A 19,038-nucleotide genomic window follows, 5' to 3' on the forward strand; every position below is an offset into this window, starting at 1 on the left:
AATCTCCCTTCAGAATCTCAACCTTTTCCCTTCCTATCTCATTGGTTCCAATGTGGACAATGACCTCCTGCTGATCCCTGTCCCTCGTGAGAACATTCTGCACCCTCTCTGAGACATCTTTAATCCTGGCACCAGGGAAGCAACACACCATTCTGCTTTTTCGCTGCTGGCCACAGAAACGTCTTTCTGTGCCTCAGACTAAAGAATCCCCTGACACAATTGATGTCTTAGAACCCAATGTACCCCTCGTTGCATTTGAGTCAGTCTCAATACCAGAAACTTGGCTGTTCATGCTACGTTCCCCTGAGAATCCATCACCCCCTACATTTTCCAAAACAGCATACCTGTTTGAAAAAGGTATAGCCACAAAAGACTCCTGCACTAGCTGCCTACCTCTCTTACCTTTCCTGGAGTTAACCCATCTATGTGACTGTATCTGAGACTTTCCCCCCTTCCTATAACTGTCATCCATCACATACTGTTGCTGTTGCAAATTCCTCATTACTTCTAACCGTCTTTCCAACCGATCCATTCGATCTGATAAGATTCACAACCAATAGCATTTATGGCAGATATAATCCACAGTAACCCTTAAATTCTCTTTAAACCCCCACATCTGACAAGAAGCACATATCACTCTACTAAAAGCATTTGTGCTGGCATGTGGAACTAGATTGGGTTGCGATATCTGGCCGGCATGGACGGGTTGGACCAAAGGGTCTGTTTCCTTGCTGTACATCTCTATGACTCTAATACTCTATAAATAATCTTTGATATGTATCTTACATTCTTCCGCTGCCTCATAGCGAGTTTCTTCTGAGACGTTATATTGGACTTGAAACATTAACTCTGTTTCTGTCTCCAGGGATGCTGCCAGTACTGCTGAGTTACTGCAGCACTTCCTTGTATATTACATGCTAATTCTTTCATTCAGTGGATGTTACGCCATCCACTTAATCATTATTCCGTTTAGCTACACTGCTACAATTCAACAACCAAGTGGGAGAGTCATTTGGACTTTAACTTATGGGGTAAAACAGGCAATACCAGTTTAGCCACAACAACGTTATCACTTCGACCACAGCAGTTCAAGACATTGGCCCACCAACATCTTTTCAAGGATAACTAAGTAAATGCAATAAATTTCAACCTGATCAATGATGTCCACATCCTGGAAAGTGAAATGGAACATAAAACTGGTACAACTCATCTCCTCGATGTGTTCTACCTCACTGCATTTAAACAATTCACATATTTACAAGGATTAATGAGTGTGTTACAATAGAACAGAGCAGAGCATAGCGTTACAGGATGTAACTGGATGATGTGGATGTGAAAGGAGATACCAGTGCAGCAGCTTACAAAGTTACTTTGGTCTGTATAATGTGAAGCTTGATATTAAATTGTTGATATTTCCACATGGTGAACATACCACACCAAATAATTATGGGCTGTTTACTTTTTTTCATCCTCAGTGAAGTTAAATAAGTTGGGCTTTAAGAATTCCTTTAAAAATGAATTTAAGTGCATTAAATGAGCCCTTTTGTGGAATACAATCATCTGTCTATAAATAATAGGACATAGGAATCAATCTAGAAGTTTTAATTTATATTGCTAAAGAGAAGTTATAGGAAAGATATTATCAAGATGGAGAGGGTTCAGAAGAGACTTAACAGGATGTTGCTGGGTATGGAAGGTTTCAGTTATAAAGAAAGGCTGGATAGGCTGAGACTTTTTCACTGGGACGTGGGAGGTTGAGAGGTGACCTGACAGAAGTTTATAAAATAATGAATGGTATAGATGGAGTAGATGGTAGTTGTCTTTTCCTTAGGATGGGGGATTTCAAAACTGGGGACAGATTTTTAAGGTGAGAGGAGCGAGTTTTAAAAAAAGACATAAATGACAAATTTTTAACACAGAGGGTGGTTCAAGTATGGAATGAACTTCCTGAAGAAGTGGTAGTTGCAGGTACAATTACAATGTTTAAAAAACATTTGGATGGATACAAGAATACAAAAGGTTTGGAGTGATATGGGCCAGGTGTAGGCAGGTGGGACTAGTTTAGTTTGGGATTATGTTCAGCATGGACTGTTTAGATGGAAGGGTCTGTTTCTGTGCTGTGTGACTATGTTTCGAAGTGAAAGAGCAGAGTGGCTTTGGGTGCATAAATCATTTAAAATGGCATGTTGAGAAAGTGTTAAATAAGGTATATGGAATCTGGGATTTATTAATAAAGACAGATAGTACAAAAGCAAGGAAGTTACAGTGATCATATATTTAAAAAATCACTAGTTCTGGGCACCACACTTTAAGATGGATATGAAGATGTTAGACAGATTACAGAAAAGAGTTGCAGGAGTGAATTCAGCAATAAGGAGAGGCAGTGGCATAATGGTGATGTCACTGCATTTGTAATCCAGTAGACCCTGGCTAATGTTCTGAGGGCATGAGTTCAATCCCACTGAAGCAGATTATGAAATTTGAATTCAATAAAAAAAAGTATGGAATTAGCAGATTTGTGATCATGTAATCTTGGTAATTCCTTGTCATCATTGTTATTTGCCATAAAAATCTGCTGGTTCACTCATACACTTCAGGGAAGAAAACTTACCATCCTTACTTGATTTGGTTCACATGTGACTCATACCTATATCAATGTGGTTGCCTCTTAACTGTCCTCTGAAAAGGCTTAGCAAGTCATTCAGTTCAAGGGCAATTAGACTAAACGCAAATACTGGCCTTGCCAGTGACATCTATATCCCATACAAAAATATAAAACAAATTCCAAATGAAAAGAGTAAAACTGGTGAAAGTGATAATCCTGATAAACGGCTCATGCCAAAAACGTTGATTCTCCTGCTCCTCAGATGCTGCCTGACCTGCTGTGCTTTTCCAGCACCACATTCCCGACTCTGATCTCCAGTAGCAGCAGTCCTCACTTTCTCCTGGTGAAAGTGACATCCTGGTTTGACTCACTTTGTTTACTTCAAAATAGTGTTTCAGTACGTTCATTTCCAAGTGTAATTGATTGTTTCTCTGCGATGTGTATGTCCCCTCGAACCACCATCATTTACTGTGCTTAAGTTTACAGAAATCATAAGAGTGGAGAAGTAATCCTTTTATGCTTGGGAATTTGGAGGGAATGAGATATCCCTAATTGGAGGAGGCAAGATACATGGATGTGATTGACTAGATGCTAAATTAGTGCAGGATCCCCATGCCAGCAATTGAATTGTGAAACAATATCTACAATAATGGCCCCAATGTTCACGTAGGAGCAGTGGGTGCAGGACATTAGTACATTCAGGGATCTGTCATTAGGATTTTTCACTCTGGATTCCTTTACATTCTGCCACCTTTCATTGGTGTTATAGGAATGTTATTAATCTCACACATACAGAGTAAGCTAATGCTGAAACAGGACAAAGACTCACCAAAATAAACATAAACAAAATGATGTAGTGAAGAAAATAATTGTGACAAATACCGTGGGCCAGGTCTTAAAGTGAAGGGAGACTTAATAGGGTAATTGAAAATTATTAGGGATGTTGATAAAAAAAGACAAAGAAAATGGTTTCCATTGGTAAAAAGGTTGATAACTATAGGATTCAGATCTAATTACCAAATGAACCAGTGGGAAGATGAATTTTTTTTACGTAAGTTGTTATGGTGTGACTACATTGCCTGAAAGATATTGACTTAACATTAACTTTTGGAAGAGAGGCGGACAAAACTAGAAATGAATATTTGCAGGAATTAGGGAAGGCCCTCAGTATTGGGAAAAAAGGGTTACTTTATGAAAAATACTGTTAAGTTGGATGGATTGGTTACATTCCGATGTCATATTTTATTTGTTTTAAATATAGGTGTGTCTTACAGAGTAGTGTGAGGTGACCATGCTTCCTGTTAATACTAATGGATGGAAAGCTTAAATCCATTATAAAAAGTAACATTTAACTGAGGTCAAATGGATAAATGCTGTCACAAGAAGAAATGGGGAATTTCATGACGATATGGTCAGCTTCTTATTGGACTACAGTAACTTGTAGGCTTTTAGAGTCATAACGATATATAGCATGGAAACAAACCCTTCAGTTCAACTCATTCATGCCAACCAGCCATCCCAAATAAATTCAGTCCCACTTGCCACATATCCCTCTGAATTATTCCTATTCATATACCCATTCAGGTGCCTTTTAAATGTCATAATTGTACCAGCCTCCTGAAGAAGGATTATACCCGAAACATTGACTTCTCCAGCTCCCGATACTGTCTGGCTTGCTGTGTTCTCCCACTCTCCTACTTGTCTACCTTGGACTCCAGCATCTGCAGTTTTTTTTGTCTCTACCACTTCCTTTGGCAGCTCATTCTGTACATGCACCACCCTCTGCGTGAAAATGTTGCCCCTTAGGTCCCTTTTAAATCTTTCCTCTCTCACCTTAAACCTATGCCTTCCAGTTTTGGACTCCCCCACCCTGGGGAAAAGACCTTGTCTATTTATCCGATCCATGCTCCTCATGATTTTATAAACCTCTAAAAGGTCACCCCTCAACCTCTGATGATCCAGGTAAAATAGCCCCAGTCTATTCAGCCTCTCCCAATAGCTCAAATCCTCCAACTCTGGCAACACCTTTGTAAATCTTTTCTGAACCTATTCAAGTTTCACAATATCCTTCCTAGAGCAGAGAGACCAGAATTGCATGCAGTGTTCCAATACTAGCCTTACCAATGTCCTGTGCAGACACAACCTCCCTACTCCTGTACTCAATCCACTGACCAATAAAGGCAAGAATACCAAACGCCTTCTTCACTATCCTATCTACCTGGTGACTCCATTTCTCAAGGAACTACGAACCTGCACTCAAAGGTCCCTTTGTTGAGCAACACTCCCCAGGACCTTACCATTAAGTGCATAAGTCCTGCCCTGATTTGCTTTTAGGAAGAGCTTTTCCTAAATGCAGGACCTCGCATTTATCTAAATTAAATTCCATCTGCCACTCCTCAGCACATTGGCCCATCTGATCAAGATTCTGAGGTAACCTTCATAGTTGTCCACTATACCCCTGATTTTGGCATCATCAACCACAACTGTGTTCACATCCAAATCATTTATATAAATGACAAAATGGACCCAGCACCAATCCTTGTGACAGGTCACAGGCCTCCCGTCTGAAAAGCAACCCTTCACCATCACCCTCTGTTTACTACCTTTGAGCCAGTTCTTGGATTCATATAGCTAGCTCTTTCTCTATTCCATGTGACCTAACCTCATTATCTAGTCTACCATGAGGAATCTTGTTGAACACCTAACTAAAGTCCTGATAAATCACGTCCATCAATCTACCCTCATCAATCTTCTTTGACACTTCAAAAAGCTCAATCAAGTTAGTGAGACATGATTTCCCACACACAAAGCCATATAAACGATCCCTAATCGGTTCTTGACTTTCCAAATACATGTAAATCCTGTCCCTCAGGATTCCCTCCAACAACTTACCCACCACCAATGTCAGGCTGACTGGTATAGTTCCCTGGCTTTTCCTCACCATTTTTCTTAAATAGTGGCATTACATTAGCCAACCTCCAGCCTTCTAGCACCTTGCCTGTGGCTATTGGTGATATATATTCAGCAAGAGGCCCAACAATCTCTTCGCCAAATTCTTAAAGAGTTCTAGGGTACACCTGATCAGGTCCCAGGATTTACCCACCTTTTCGTGTTTTAGAATGTCCAGCACCTCCTTCTCTGTAATATGGACATTTTTCAAGATATCACCATTTATTTCCCCATGTTCTCTATCTTCCATACCTTTCTCCACAATAAACTCTGATGCAAAATATTCATTTAGTGTCTCCTTCATCTGCTATGGTTCCACACATAGGTCACCTTGCTGATCTTTAAAGGGTCCTATTTTCTCCCTAGTTACACTCTTGTCCTTAATGTATTTATCAAATACGTTTGGATTCTTTTTAACCCTTTTTGCCAAAGTTCTCTCATATCCCCTTTTTGCCCTCCTGATTTCCAGCTTAAGTGTACTTCTACTGCCTTTATACTCTTCTAGACAATCATTCAGTTTCTGCTGTCTGTACCTGATGTGGGCTTCCTTCTTATTCTTGACCTCAATTTTTCTAGTCATCCAGCATTCCCTACATGCACCAGCCTTGCCCTTCACCCTAACAGCAACATACCATCCCTGGATTCTTGTTATCTCATTTCTGAAGACTTCCAATTTTCCAGACATCCCTTTACCTTCAAACATCCACCCCCAACCAACGTTTGAAAGTTTTTGTCTAATACAATCAAAATTGGCCTTCCTCCAATTTAGAACTCCAACTTTTGGATCCAGTCTATCTTTTTCCATCACTACATTAAAACTAGTAGAATTATGGTCACTGGCCCCAAAGTACTTCCCACTGATACCTCAGTCACCTGCCTTGCCTTATTTCCAAAGAGTAGATCAAGTTTTGCACCTTCGCTAGTAGGTACATCCACATACTGAATCAGAAAATTTTCTTGTACACACTTAACAAATTGCTCTCCATCTAAACCCTTAACAATATGGCAGTCCTAGTCTATGTTTGGAAAGTTAAAATCCCCAACCATACCCATTCTATTATTCCTACAGAAAACCAAAATCTTATTACAAATCTGTTTCTCAATTTCCCATTATTGGGATGGGCTATAGTATAATTCCGATCAGGTGATTATCCTTTTCTTATTTCTTAGTTCCACCCTAATAACTTTCCTGGACATATTCTCAGGAATATCCTCCCTAAATACAGCTGTAATGTTATCCCTATTCAAAAATGCCACATCCCCTCCTCGCTTGCCCCCCTTTTGATCCTTCCTATAGCATCTATACCCTGAAATATTAAGCTGCCAGTCCTGTCCATCCCTGAGCCACATCTCTGTAAATGTTATGATATCCCAGTCTTATGTTTCGAACCATGCCCTGCCCTAATCTGTTAGGCTTCTTTCATTGAAATAAATGCAATTTAATTTATCAGTCCTACCTCATTCTCTGCTTTGTTTCTGCCTGCCCTGACTGTTTGACTTGCTCCTTTTCACAATTGTACCAGTCTCAGCCTGGCCTCTTTCCTCACTATCTCCATGGGTCCCTCCACTTAGTAGTTTAAATTCTCCTGAGCAGCACTAGCAAATCTCCCTGCCATTATACTAGTCCCCTTCCAATTCATGTGCAATGCATTCTTCTTACACAGGTTATTTCTACCCCAAATGACATTCCAATGATCAGAAAATGTGAATCCTTCTCCTTTGAACCAGCTCCTCAGCCACGCACTCATCTGCTCTACTCTCCTATTCCTACCCTCACTAGCTCACAGTATTGGGAGTAATCCAGACATTACTATCCTTGAGGACCTCCTTCTTAAATTTCTGCCTAACTTTATATATTGTCCCTTCAGATTCTCATCCTTTTCCCTTCCTATGTCATTAGTTCCAACTTGTACAATGACATCCTGCTGGTCCTTCTCCCCTTTGAGAACATTCTGCACCCACCCTGAGACATCCTTGATCCTGGCACCAAGGAGGCAACACACTATTCTGATTTATCGTTGCCGGCTGCAGAAATATCTGTCTGTGCCTCTGACTACAGAGTCCCCTATCACAATCGATCACCTGGAAACTGTTGTATCTCTCGTTACACTGGAGCGAGTCTCGGTACCAGAAACCTGACAGTCCATGCTACATTCCCCTGAGATCAGGCCTGAAACATCGACTCTCCTGGTCCTCGGATGCTGCCTGACCTGCTGTGCTTTTCCAGTAACACATTCTCAGCTTTGATCTCCAGCATGTGCAGACCTCATTTTCTACTACATTCCCCTGAGAGTCCATCGTCCCCTACATTTTCCAAAAGAGCATTCTTGTTTGAGATGGGAAAAGCCACAGGAGACTCCTGCACTTTGTGCCTCCCTTTCCTGCCTTTCTTGGAGATCACCCACCTATCTGACTGTATCTTCAGTTTATATCCCTCCCTACAACTGCCATCCATCATGCCCCCTTGCTCCTCTAAGTTCCTCATTGCTTCTAACTGATGCTCCAATCAATCGATACAATCTGGTGGAATTCACAACCAAACATACTTCCTGAAGACGTAATCATCAGTAAAATCCTTAATCTCCCACATCCAACTGGAAGTGCACATCACTCTATTAAAGAGTCCAAGTGTGGTGCTGGAAAAGTGCAACCGATCAGGCAACTTCCAAGGAGCAGGAAAGTCGCATTTCGAGCATAACATCTTCAACATGAATGAGGGAGTGGCCCAAGGGGTTGAGAGATAAATGGGAAGGGGTGGGGCTGGGGGCAAGGTAGCTAGGAATGCAATAGGTAGATGAAGATGGGGGTGAAGGTGATAGGTTGGAGAGGAGGCCATCTTTGCACTTAACAATCTACAGACCCAGAGAATAGCATCGTTTTACTACTCCAGGCTAAGTTAATACCTATGTTTTATATTTTTAAAAGTTTAATCAAGAGACAGGTCTCAATCACAACATGTAAGAAAAAAACCCACTCTCCTCACTATGTAAACTTACAAAAGAAAACCAGTAAGATTACGCTTTAAAAGCCTTACGCTTAGCTGTCTTCCTGCACTGAGCTTCCACATACAAGTTTCTCCAAGCTCAGCTGTGAATTTCACTGTTTGTTTATTTTTCTTAGAACCAATTCCAGAAATATTTGAAAGCAGACAGCAGCTGTGCAGGTTACTGCTGGGTCAGACAGCAATGTAGGTTTCTTTCTCCATTTGAATCACTGCCCATGTGGTCACTGCCTTTTGTGTGTCTTCCTCCCTTTTAAAGTGCCGTTGGCTTGATTTCTTTTTCTCTCAAAGTTCCAAAACAATGCAACAGCATATAAACCAGTAATTCCGAGAATTCAAAGAAGTCAGCTCCAACACTGAAAATATCTCAAAAAAGGAGCAGCTTTCACAGCCACAACATTTTCCATCCTCCAACTTGGATTACCCAGAATCCTCTTCAAACTAGAAATTCATATTTTAACAGCTTGTTGACCATACGTGTTTGTTTCACAATGTATTAAAGCAAGAAATTGTAGAGATAGAATTTTTTAAGCAAATTGGCTGAATTTACATGTGCCAATTGGCATGTGCACCCCATTGTCATATTCTTCAACTCACCTATATACCGGATCACTGAAACAAAAATAAAAAACAATGCTGCCTCTATTATAGTCTCAAACTGAAATTAAATCATAATATTTATTATAGAAACTTAGTTGTACTCAGGAAACTTGCATTAAACAGAAAGACATCACATGACAATCTTTTTTTATTCATTCAAGGGATGTGGATATCATTGGCTAGGCCAGCATTTGTTGCCCGTCCTTTATTGCCCAGAGGGCAGTTAAGAGCCAGCCATGTTGCTGAGAATCTGGAGACACGTGTAGGCCAGACCAAGTGGGGACAGCAGTTTCCTTCCCTAAAGGACATGAGTGAAGCATGTTTTTTCTGACAATTGACAACTGACAACAGTTTCATAGTCATCATGAGACCAGCACATTAACTGGATCTCTGGATCAATAGTCTATGAATAAGACATTCAACAACACTCAACTTCAAAATTCATAATAAATTATTATTTCCGATATGTTGTCTAAGGTGTGTCTGAGATTGCACTCTTTCGAAAGTGGGATGTGATATTACTGGAAGGCAAATGAGACAGTTACTGGAAGTGTGTGACATATGCATAACCTTCTGTATATTATAGATAGATTTAATGTTGTATGGTGATGACAACCACTAACTAAAGTTACGCATGCTCAGGTCAGAGGAAGATGGGTGTGAAAAATGCATGGTTCATAGATGTCACATGTGGCAGTCTCAACCATTTGGCAGGAGAGTTTTCCTCATCATTAATCAGTTGTTTTGTTTATTCTTCAGATGTAAAATGCTTTAGCAGCACTTAAACTCAATGTACTGAGGTCATGGCCACTGTTATTCCAAACATTGTTTTTGTTCTTTAGATTTTCAAAGGAATTGAATTACCGTCCCTGCCAAAAGTGGAATCATGAACTAAACTCACAAAATAATTATGAACTGCACATATTTGTCACTGAGGCATATATATAAAGCCATCTCACTCCATATAGACTGCTAGAGACCTGAATCCTAAGAAGAATGACAAATTTGCTTTTATGAATCATGAAGCAATATCTGGAGCCTACTCTTCAGTCAGGCACTGTTGAGCCTGACTCAGTGGTCTTAAGGATACTAGCAAGGTCATAGCATTCTTTGAAAGTTCAATCCACTCATCTGTGGAATGATAGGTTGTGCATCCTTGTATATGAATTCCCATATGATCTTTTACTTATCTAAATTGTCTAATCACAACAAGGCTTTGAGTGGATGTAAAGAAATTATGTTGGGCAAAGGAAACGAAAAGGAACATGTGTCAAGCTGCCAATATCTTGGTCATCCCAATAACATTCTAGTGGTGATAATCAAGGCCAGAATTTTGTTACTTCTTTCTCAGCCAGCAACAGTGCTTAGTGAGGGAAGATCAAAGAGATTAAATGGAAAATTAGTACAAATACACTTGCAAATGAAACACTCACAAAAGATCTAAAATTGCAGGCAGCTTTCTTTGTATAAGATGACTTATCTTCATTACTATTGCAATATAAGTTAAAATATGTATTAACCACCACCCTGACTTGGAAATATGTTGCCATTCCTTCACTGTCACTGTGTCAAAATCCTAGAATTCCTTCTCTAATGATATTGTCGGTGTACCTGCAAGAATTGGACTGCTGTGGTTCAAGAAGGCAGCTCACCATAACAAAGTTAACAAGGGATCAGCAACAAATCGTGGCCTAGCTAGTGTCACCAGCATCTCATGAATGAATTTTTTTAAAAGCATTAACAATAGCATCAAGTTCCACCTATACAGATTCTTTAAAACAGTGAAGCATCCAAAGACTCTTCGCAAGATCATAGTCAGACAACTGACATTAGCCAAAGCAAGGATATTTGAGCAGGTGACCAATAAGTTGTTCAGTAAAGCGATCAAATAAAAGTGAAATACAACAGATGCTGGAAATCTTAAAGGACCACAAAATGATAGAGAAACTCAGCAGGTCTGACAGCATCTGTAGAGAAAGAAACCAACACTCTGAAGAAGTCATTCGGTCGTAGATATTGGTCTTGAAATATTACCTCTGTTTCTTTCTCTACAATGATGTCAGACCTGCTGGGTGTCTACAATACTTTGTGTGTTTGTTTCAGTGAAGCCTTACCATTATATAATTATTTGAAAGTCTTTAAAATTTATTCCAACATTTTTCTTTGCAAAATTACCACAGAATACTGAGCGGCATGTCACAATTTCCTAAAGTTAAAAGGTGATAAATTATAGGTTTTAAGACAGTCTGTTCTCTCACCTCCTTGTCTTTCTCAATCGCAAGCCCATTCTCCATGAGATTCTTCTCAAACTCCTCTCTGCGAGCTCTCCTTTCCTCTTCCACAGATTCATGAGGATTTCCAACATCCAGCACAACTTCTTGCTGACGCCCTGGTAGCTGTTTGTGAGCTTTACTTCTGTGAGGGTTTGTTGCAGTGCCATTTGGGACAATGGCTCCAGAACTCTGAGTGGTGGACTGAGAAGTAACCTTTCTGTTTTGATAAACTAAAACATAGTCTATCTTCCTTTTGCCATCACTGAAATACAAGCCTTTCTTAGTGTCTCCCTCTTCATTCTCTTCAAAGTAATTGTTAATGACCTAAGGAAAGGCAAAAAAAAAGAAAGGACAAAATGTATTGAGTTGTCTAAAGTAGCATATCCCATTTTTATGATTGTTCCAATGTTATATGTTACAAAATCTAAGCAAACCAACATCATGGCAGACTACAGTCCTATTTCTGTTGCACTTTACTTCACAAGCAATAATTTTCCAAAACTAGGTTTCAGTGACCAGAATACCAGTAACTATTCTATAACCTGGTGAAGTTTTAGATCAGAAACATCTAATCTTATGGTTACAATCCATAAACAGATTTTCTTTGAGACAAGAGGATGAAATTGGGCATTGGCAGGATGAAAAATGGCTTGTAATGTGTTGGCCATTCATTATAACCCAAATAGTTCTGCTGCAAGCAATGTTAGTGAACTAAGTATGGGAAATATAACAAAGCAGACTGGAAAGACAATTGTATCTTTTTTATACTCCATCGAATTAATTACTGCAACCAAATTGGACCACAGGAGTAGTCCAAATGTTTTTATGGTATTCTCCACAAAAAAAGTTGATCGTTCAATTTAATACTGATTAACAGTCAATATCAAATGCTTGAAAGGAACTGAATGAACAATATATAGAACTGTGACTGGCCTGACCTGAAATTACTAAAGCAAATGCTGTGCTGAGATATCCAATGGATGACCAAGAGGAATCACAATATCCATGAGTCAGGTTCAAAAACATTTGTTAAAAAAAAATTAAAGGTTGTTGGCACAGAAAGGTTCACTATTCATCTTTGGTAAAGCAAATACTCTCCAGTTGTTTGCAGCACCAGTGCAAAGTAACTGATGTGCTTTTTGTTAGTTGTGTTTGTCATGCAAAAACAAGCAAAATGGTAAAGCACCCAAAGATACAAGTAACCAACCACTAAAGGCATTCTGGTTTACGTGTTCTGCTCTGCCCCACTAACTATTGAGTCAAAGGGATGCAATCTTCTAGTGAGGGTCACCAAGCACAAAGCCTGGTCGCAAGCCATTGTTTTAGTCAGATTCACACATGCAATCACTTACCAGTGAGCTTTCCAACTCCTCCTTACTGTGTGAGGCTGAGGTCGCACTGTCTGAAGCATCACTGGCCAAGCTGAAATTTGCCCGTGGGGAACAACGTGGAACTGTAAGATATTTCTCAAACTCTTTTGTTCTAGCCCTTGCTGTTGCCTTTCTGGGTTCTGGATATGCATGGTGCGAGAGGATTATTGGTGTACCTGCCAGTAAGAAAGTACAAATACCTCTTTTTAAAAAACCTTGCACTTGCAACATTTTTTTTGGGAGAAACAATCTGTTACATAGACAGAAAATGTAAAAGCTTGTTCTCTATCAACCACGTTTAACCTCACACACTTTATCAGATCAAATATTCTGTATGGACTAAGCTACTCAACTGCAAGATCGGAGAGATTTAAAAAGAAACTATTTTTAAAAGTAGGTCATTTCTTCCATTAAGAATACAAAGTAGGTTACATAAAATCTGAGAATGTTCTAGATCAGGTATATTTCTGAGTTTCATTCTGCATTCTCCACTACAAAGACTAACCACTGTATCTTCACCAATTCAATGTATTTAATAATTATCTTTTCAAACAACTAATTGATGTTTTAAAGATCTTTGGAATTCTGTTTCTTTAATAACTTGTGTCAGAAGAACGTTTCTATAATTATCCCCCATGTAAAGCAACTTCTGTCTTGGCAATATGCTTCTCTATCTGAGCCAGAAGATTAAGCATTTCAGTTTCACTTTAATACAGTACACAGGTAACATTTCAGGGCTGAAGAGCCATCTTTCAGCTAAAGTGCTAACTGAAGATCTTCTCCAGCATCACAGATGGATATTAAAGATCCCATAAAACTACATGAAATAAAGCAAGTACATATACCTGCTATACTATCCAATTGCCAGTACTCTCACCTCTGAGTTACAAGGTTCTAGGTTCAAGTCTCAGTTCAGGACGTAAGCACAAAGTCCATGCTTCACATTCTGAGACACTCTAGAACTAGAGGGCATCATTTCAGAGTAAGGGGTTGCCCATTTAAGACAAAGATGAGAAGGGATTACTTCTCTCAGAGCGTCAGCCTATGGAATTCTTCACTGCAGAGAGCTGTCAACGCTGCGTTGTGAAGTATATTCAAGCTTGAGATAGTCAGATTTTAAACCAGTGAGGGAATCGAGGGTTATAGGGAAAGACAGGAAAGTGGAGTTGAGCGATATCAGATCAGCCATGATCTCATTGAATGACAGAACTAACTTGTTGAGCTGAATGGCCTACTTCTGTCCTTATGTCTTTGTGATTTAATGGCTGTCTGTCCAGAGCTGCACCATCAGAAACACTACTTTTGAATCTCAGACCTCATCTGCCAGATTCCCCGTCACTACTTCATATAGGTCAAAACGGCCAATACTTATTCCACAATCATCGCCACAAAAATTCTCTGATCTATCACCACACTCTTATTTGCAGGGATTTGCTGTGGGAAAATACATTACCACATTTCTATGTGACAATACTGAGTGGTGGTGGTTTGCTTATCATCCTTCCTCTTCAGTTGCTTGTTGATTGTTAACTTTGCAGAACAATCATCAACATGATGGGAGGAAAGAATATTGTCTTCCACATGCGTGCTTTAATGAAAAATAATTCTTATTCCTGAAGGATCATCTACCTGTAAAGCACTTGGCCCTTAAGGTTCTAGCCCTCCCTCATCAACATCAAAGATTCATTAGTTCTGTCACTGGTCATGGCTCATAATCCTGAGAATGCAGAACACTTACCTACACCTGGTGCATCTAATGAAAGGACAAAGATATTTCCAGATATTTCAAATAGCCCTGGTGCTCATAAGAGTGACAGCCCTTCTAAAGCATTTCAATAAATGTAAAGTGATTTGACACTTCTATTGATTACAAAAAGCATGTTGTAAATGTAAATCATTTTCTTTTTCTCCCAAAAAGAAATGTTATTTTGTCAATGCTGTGCCACAAATTTCCTCACTTCAAAACTTGATGCGATATACAGACGCTTCACTATGCTAGCTTCAACTGCCCCAAATGAATATCAATCCAATCATACCAACTGTAATACACAGCATGACAGCCTGCATTATTTAATTAAAATATTTTCCACATAAACAGCAGTTGATTATTTCAAGTATCTCAGTCACCCTTCAAAAAGGACATATACAACCTAAGAAACATTTTCTCATAACTCGTGTTTTTAAATGTCCTCGTTTCCTTGCTATTATCACTGCCTTCATCTTTCCCCCATCCAACGGTGTTAGTTTATTGGTGGGAATATGGTTTCACTGTTGTGGAGTTTCCTCCTGATCACCATTAAATATGGAGGTGGCTAACAGAAAGCAACAATTAGATTACCCAATTGCAAAGGAAATCTTGACAAACCTAGTCATGTTTTACATTCTCAAGCATGCCTCGGATGCCTGCATATAATAGGGGATCACGAGAGAGAATAAAAAAAATCAAAGAACTACAGATGCTAAACAAACAAAAACAGAAATTGCTGGAGACACTCATCACATATCTGTGGAGAGAAAACAGAATTACCATTTATAGTTCAGTAACCCTTCTCCAGAACACTCTGAAGAAGGGTCACTGGACTTGAAAAGCTAACTCTTGTTCCCACCCAGGTGTCAGGTCAGCTGAGTTTCTCCAGCAATTTCTGCTTTTGTTTTCAGCATGAGGGTGAAACCTGCTCAAAGTTCTTTCCCCAAACCCAGAGTGGTGAATGGCTCCTACAAGCACTCCAATGGAAATTAGCTTACTCAGGACAGATTGAGGATCAAGGCAGAGACATTCCTACACCTTGTAGCTCAGCTATAAGCTATATTGGAAAACAGTGGCATTAGAGAGGAGAGACAGGAATTTCCAGCCTTCTGTGATGGTGTTGCTGCTACAGTCTTGGAGCAGGCAATGTAAAAGGATTATAAGGCTATCTGCTTGCTGAGGGATTACAAAGATCTTTTTATAGTCTTGTCCTTTACCACATGCATTTTATGAAAGCACAATCGTGTGTAATGTTCCTCATTATCAAGTCTATATAAGTTTTGCAAGGATCAAAACATTGTAAGCAGTTCAAAACAGTAAAACAAAAGCCAAATAAGAAATCTAAACAACATCAGGATATAAGGTCTTTGTTAATTAGATGAATTACATTGTAATAAATTTGACCAGGCAAGGGAACTAAAAGGATGACATAATCACACCTAACAGTACAAACTAAGTGAATCATAAACAAAGTGAAACATTGAAACATTCTAAATGGAGACAGGGTCAGGATGAAGGCAATAGATGGTACATGGGGTTAGTGCTTGCTTCACCTCTGTGTCCTGGTTCAGGCTCCAGTTCACCTTGAAAAGAATGAAGTCTCCTTTTCTCCGCTACTAAAAGAGTTTAAAGAGTATCTGTCAGTTTGGTAGATTTTTTAAAACAACACAAATGCTTAATACTGATACATTTGCAACAGTAGCTAAATTTGCAAATCATCATGTTCGGTTTACTTAAAGTCCTTATAAAGCTCCTTGCTTCTATTTGAAACGCCAGACTTCACATTTCATTGTTGACATCAGGGAACTGGCTCAAAGGTGCATCTGCAAAACGTCAATTGGTGTTTATATTTCAGCAATGGCAGCAGTGAAGGCTATGTAGCCCAACTGCAGTGCCATGACACTGTGCACCCAGCCCTTATACTGTGGCTTTGCTCACAACTAAGTTCTGAATCCAGCCCATGATACCTTCTGAAGCCTAATATCCCAAAGGTAGGAAAAGTGAGATCCCACAGCCAGTAATTAAGTTAATGAACAGCTCGTCTGCTCTAGTTGTTGCTTGAGGGATGAATACCAGCCAAAGATACAACTGTTCATCTTCACATGGTGCTAAGGGATCAATTATGTGTGCCCAACGTGTTTGGTCTAATGTCTGATGTTGAAAGCAGTATTTCTAATCGTGTCACACTCCTTACACACTATGCTGGAGTACTGGCTGGCTGATCTGCTCACCTCTCGAAAGCACAGTTTAAACCCCCCCTAGGCTCAAAGGTGACAATAGTACTAATCAAACCATTTCTGACATGCAGCATCACTTGTATTACAATTCCATCACCAGTTTGAATAGTCAATTCTGTTACCAACAGGTCAACATCTGATGTGAACACACCTCAGAATGATTCTTGCATTCACTTTCACTGCTTTCAATTTTAACATATTCAGTTAATTCATTTTTCATGTAAATCCAAAAGGGAGGAAATAAGAGTGCCTATTTTCAGACATCTCTCCACATTCCTTGGGGGTTCAGTTTTGACTGGTTTGGCCAGGTGACTAGTGTATTAATGCAATCTATAGCATACAGCAGTTCATTCCTTATATCAACTCTAGCATTTCAAGGAGGTCCTATTCCCCTTATTCATCCTAACCTTATGGAGTGAGTGATTACACTCAAGCTAATTGTCTCTCTCTCTCTCTCTCTCTGTCTGATGGTTAGGCTCCATATCGCCTATACATGGATTGATCACATAGATCTATACGTAAACTGCCTCCAGCCCTCACCTCCCCACATTAGGAAAATCAAGTAACTCATTCACTGAGCTAATAAATCGACTCGAGAATTCAATATGAAATTTGCAAGTCCGTCACTGAAAAGTAGGACGCTTCAACTGTAAACTCAGCACATTGTTCACCTTGCTATAAACTCCTGGCAGTCAACCGATTAATTGCAAGTACTGTATTTTACTGGAGTCAGTTTGGTGTTTAGTGTTATGCTAACGGAAATACCAGAAACGGATTACTGCCATTCAGGCGGTCAGACCGTCAGAAGACCCCGAAATCAGTGAATTACCTACGATATTTATGATATTTAAGTCTATTCATTTTACAATCTGATCTGTATTAAAGACGCAGAATTTCGTTGAGAAATTTAAAAGGTTTCTACTCAATCTATTAGCCTTCCTTAATTAGTTTTGACTCAGCGTTGATTAATCTCTGCAAACAACTATTCAAGTTGTTCGTTTTCCCGAATGTTTATCACAATCTCAACGCCCCACCACCCATAACTAACCATCCTTATTGTTGTTTGGTCTTTGACAATGAATGTAGAAGGGGCACTTACCTGGTGCTGGTCGGCCGTGATCTGCCATGTTAGGACAAGGGGCAGGTTGTGTGGAGTTGATCTGACAAGGGGACTAATCTGTCTCCCTGTGTATGTTATGTGTGTGTGTGCTGTCTGTGCACTGGCTTAATCTGCAACAGGCTTTAGAAGCTAGTGTTGTGCCAGAGACCGAAACATAAATGGCAACCCTTCCATTTCATTCATCGGCGAAAATTAAGGTAACGCTAAAGGGGATAACAGCACCCATTTTCAGAGGGACATGGATCCTTTTACATTGGAGCCAGGCCATTCCTGGGTGAAAGCAAAAAAAAACTCACTCTCACCACCGAAATCTGTCGTCCTCTCCTTGAAAAATCCCATCAATCCTGATACAATGAAGGCTTTCACATTTGGATTGGATAGATTCTTGTTGGAAAATGAAACCACGGAAACCAACCTAATGAAATTAAATGGAATCATAGTAAACATCAATAATCATGTTGAATGGTCTGCTCCTGAGAAATTCAGATAATGTTTATCTGAACCCTAACTTCAATCACCAGGTACCCTAAACTTGTGCTGCCCTTCCTGAATAAAAAAAAGTCTATCAATCTCAGTCCTGACTATTTCAACTTTATGCTCAAAAATTACTCGAGGTGGCTTTTTATTATAGATTTGATAAAGATGGAAGTATAACATAAATCTGTACTTTAAATCCCATATGCAGTTCGAATCATACCTATCTCTTACAAGAAAGACTGAGTTCATTTGATATAATTCTTTAATTTGTGTTGCAGAAAGATCAAGAAGCTTCATACAAAATGAATTAAAAATACATTATTAAGGTTAATGAAGGGTATATCTGAAAAAAGGTACCTGTTTGATTTACACACCACATATAAAGGAGGCTTCATCACCTTGTCAATCGCTAAAACCTGATTCAAATTGATCTAATTCTTTCTGAAAAAGAAACATATTTTGTAGAAGCTATTTGTCTGTCACTCATCAGGACAATTCACACGAACACCAGCACAACAATTACATTGGGGTGCTAATTAAACCCTTAGTGATGTGATCAAAATCCAACTGATGTAATGCAATATGACAATGTCAACTGGCAATTGTAGAATTAAATGTCTCACACATTTGACGAAAATGTTACCAAGTAAAATCAACTG

The 19,038-nt window shown here is 39.4% G+C and overlaps 1 protein-coding gene across 4 annotated transcripts in view; it reads right to left on the bottom strand.

Annotated features, from left to right (window-relative positions):
• Positions 1 to 18,809, bottom strand: part of LOC140466688 (anoctamin-1-like) — a 126,302-nt gene extending 107,493 nt beyond the window's left edge. For 3 of the 4 annotated variants that reach the window (XM_072562151.1, XM_072562150.1, XM_072562147.1), the window contains exons 1-5: positions 18,737 to 18,809; positions 18,199 to 18,317; positions 16,099 to 16,161; positions 12,781 to 12,974; positions 11,414 to 11,752 (exon numbers count right to left, since the gene is read on the bottom strand). In XM_072562151.1, coding sequence (XP_072418252.1) covers positions 11,414 to 11,752; positions 12,781 to 12,974; positions 16,099 to 16,161; positions 18,199 to 18,317; positions 18,737 to 18,774 — 753 coding nt within the window. In that variant the 5' untranslated portion in view covers positions 18,775 to 18,809. Of the gene's footprint in view, positions 1 to 11,413; positions 11,753 to 12,780; positions 12,975 to 16,098; positions 16,162 to 17,881; positions 17,991 to 18,198; positions 18,318 to 18,736 lie in introns of those variants that run through there. The other variant, XM_072562152.1, reaches the window with a different exon arrangement.
• Positions 18,810 to 19,038: the final 229 nt, after the last annotated feature.

Source organism: Chiloscyllium punctatum, chromosome 44, assembly GCF_047496795.1.
Source record: "Chiloscyllium punctatum isolate Juve2018m chromosome 44, sChiPun1.3, whole genome shotgun sequence".
Classification (NCBI taxonomy): Eukaryota; Metazoa; Chordata; class Chondrichthyes; order Orectolobiformes; family Hemiscylliidae; genus Chiloscyllium; species Chiloscyllium punctatum.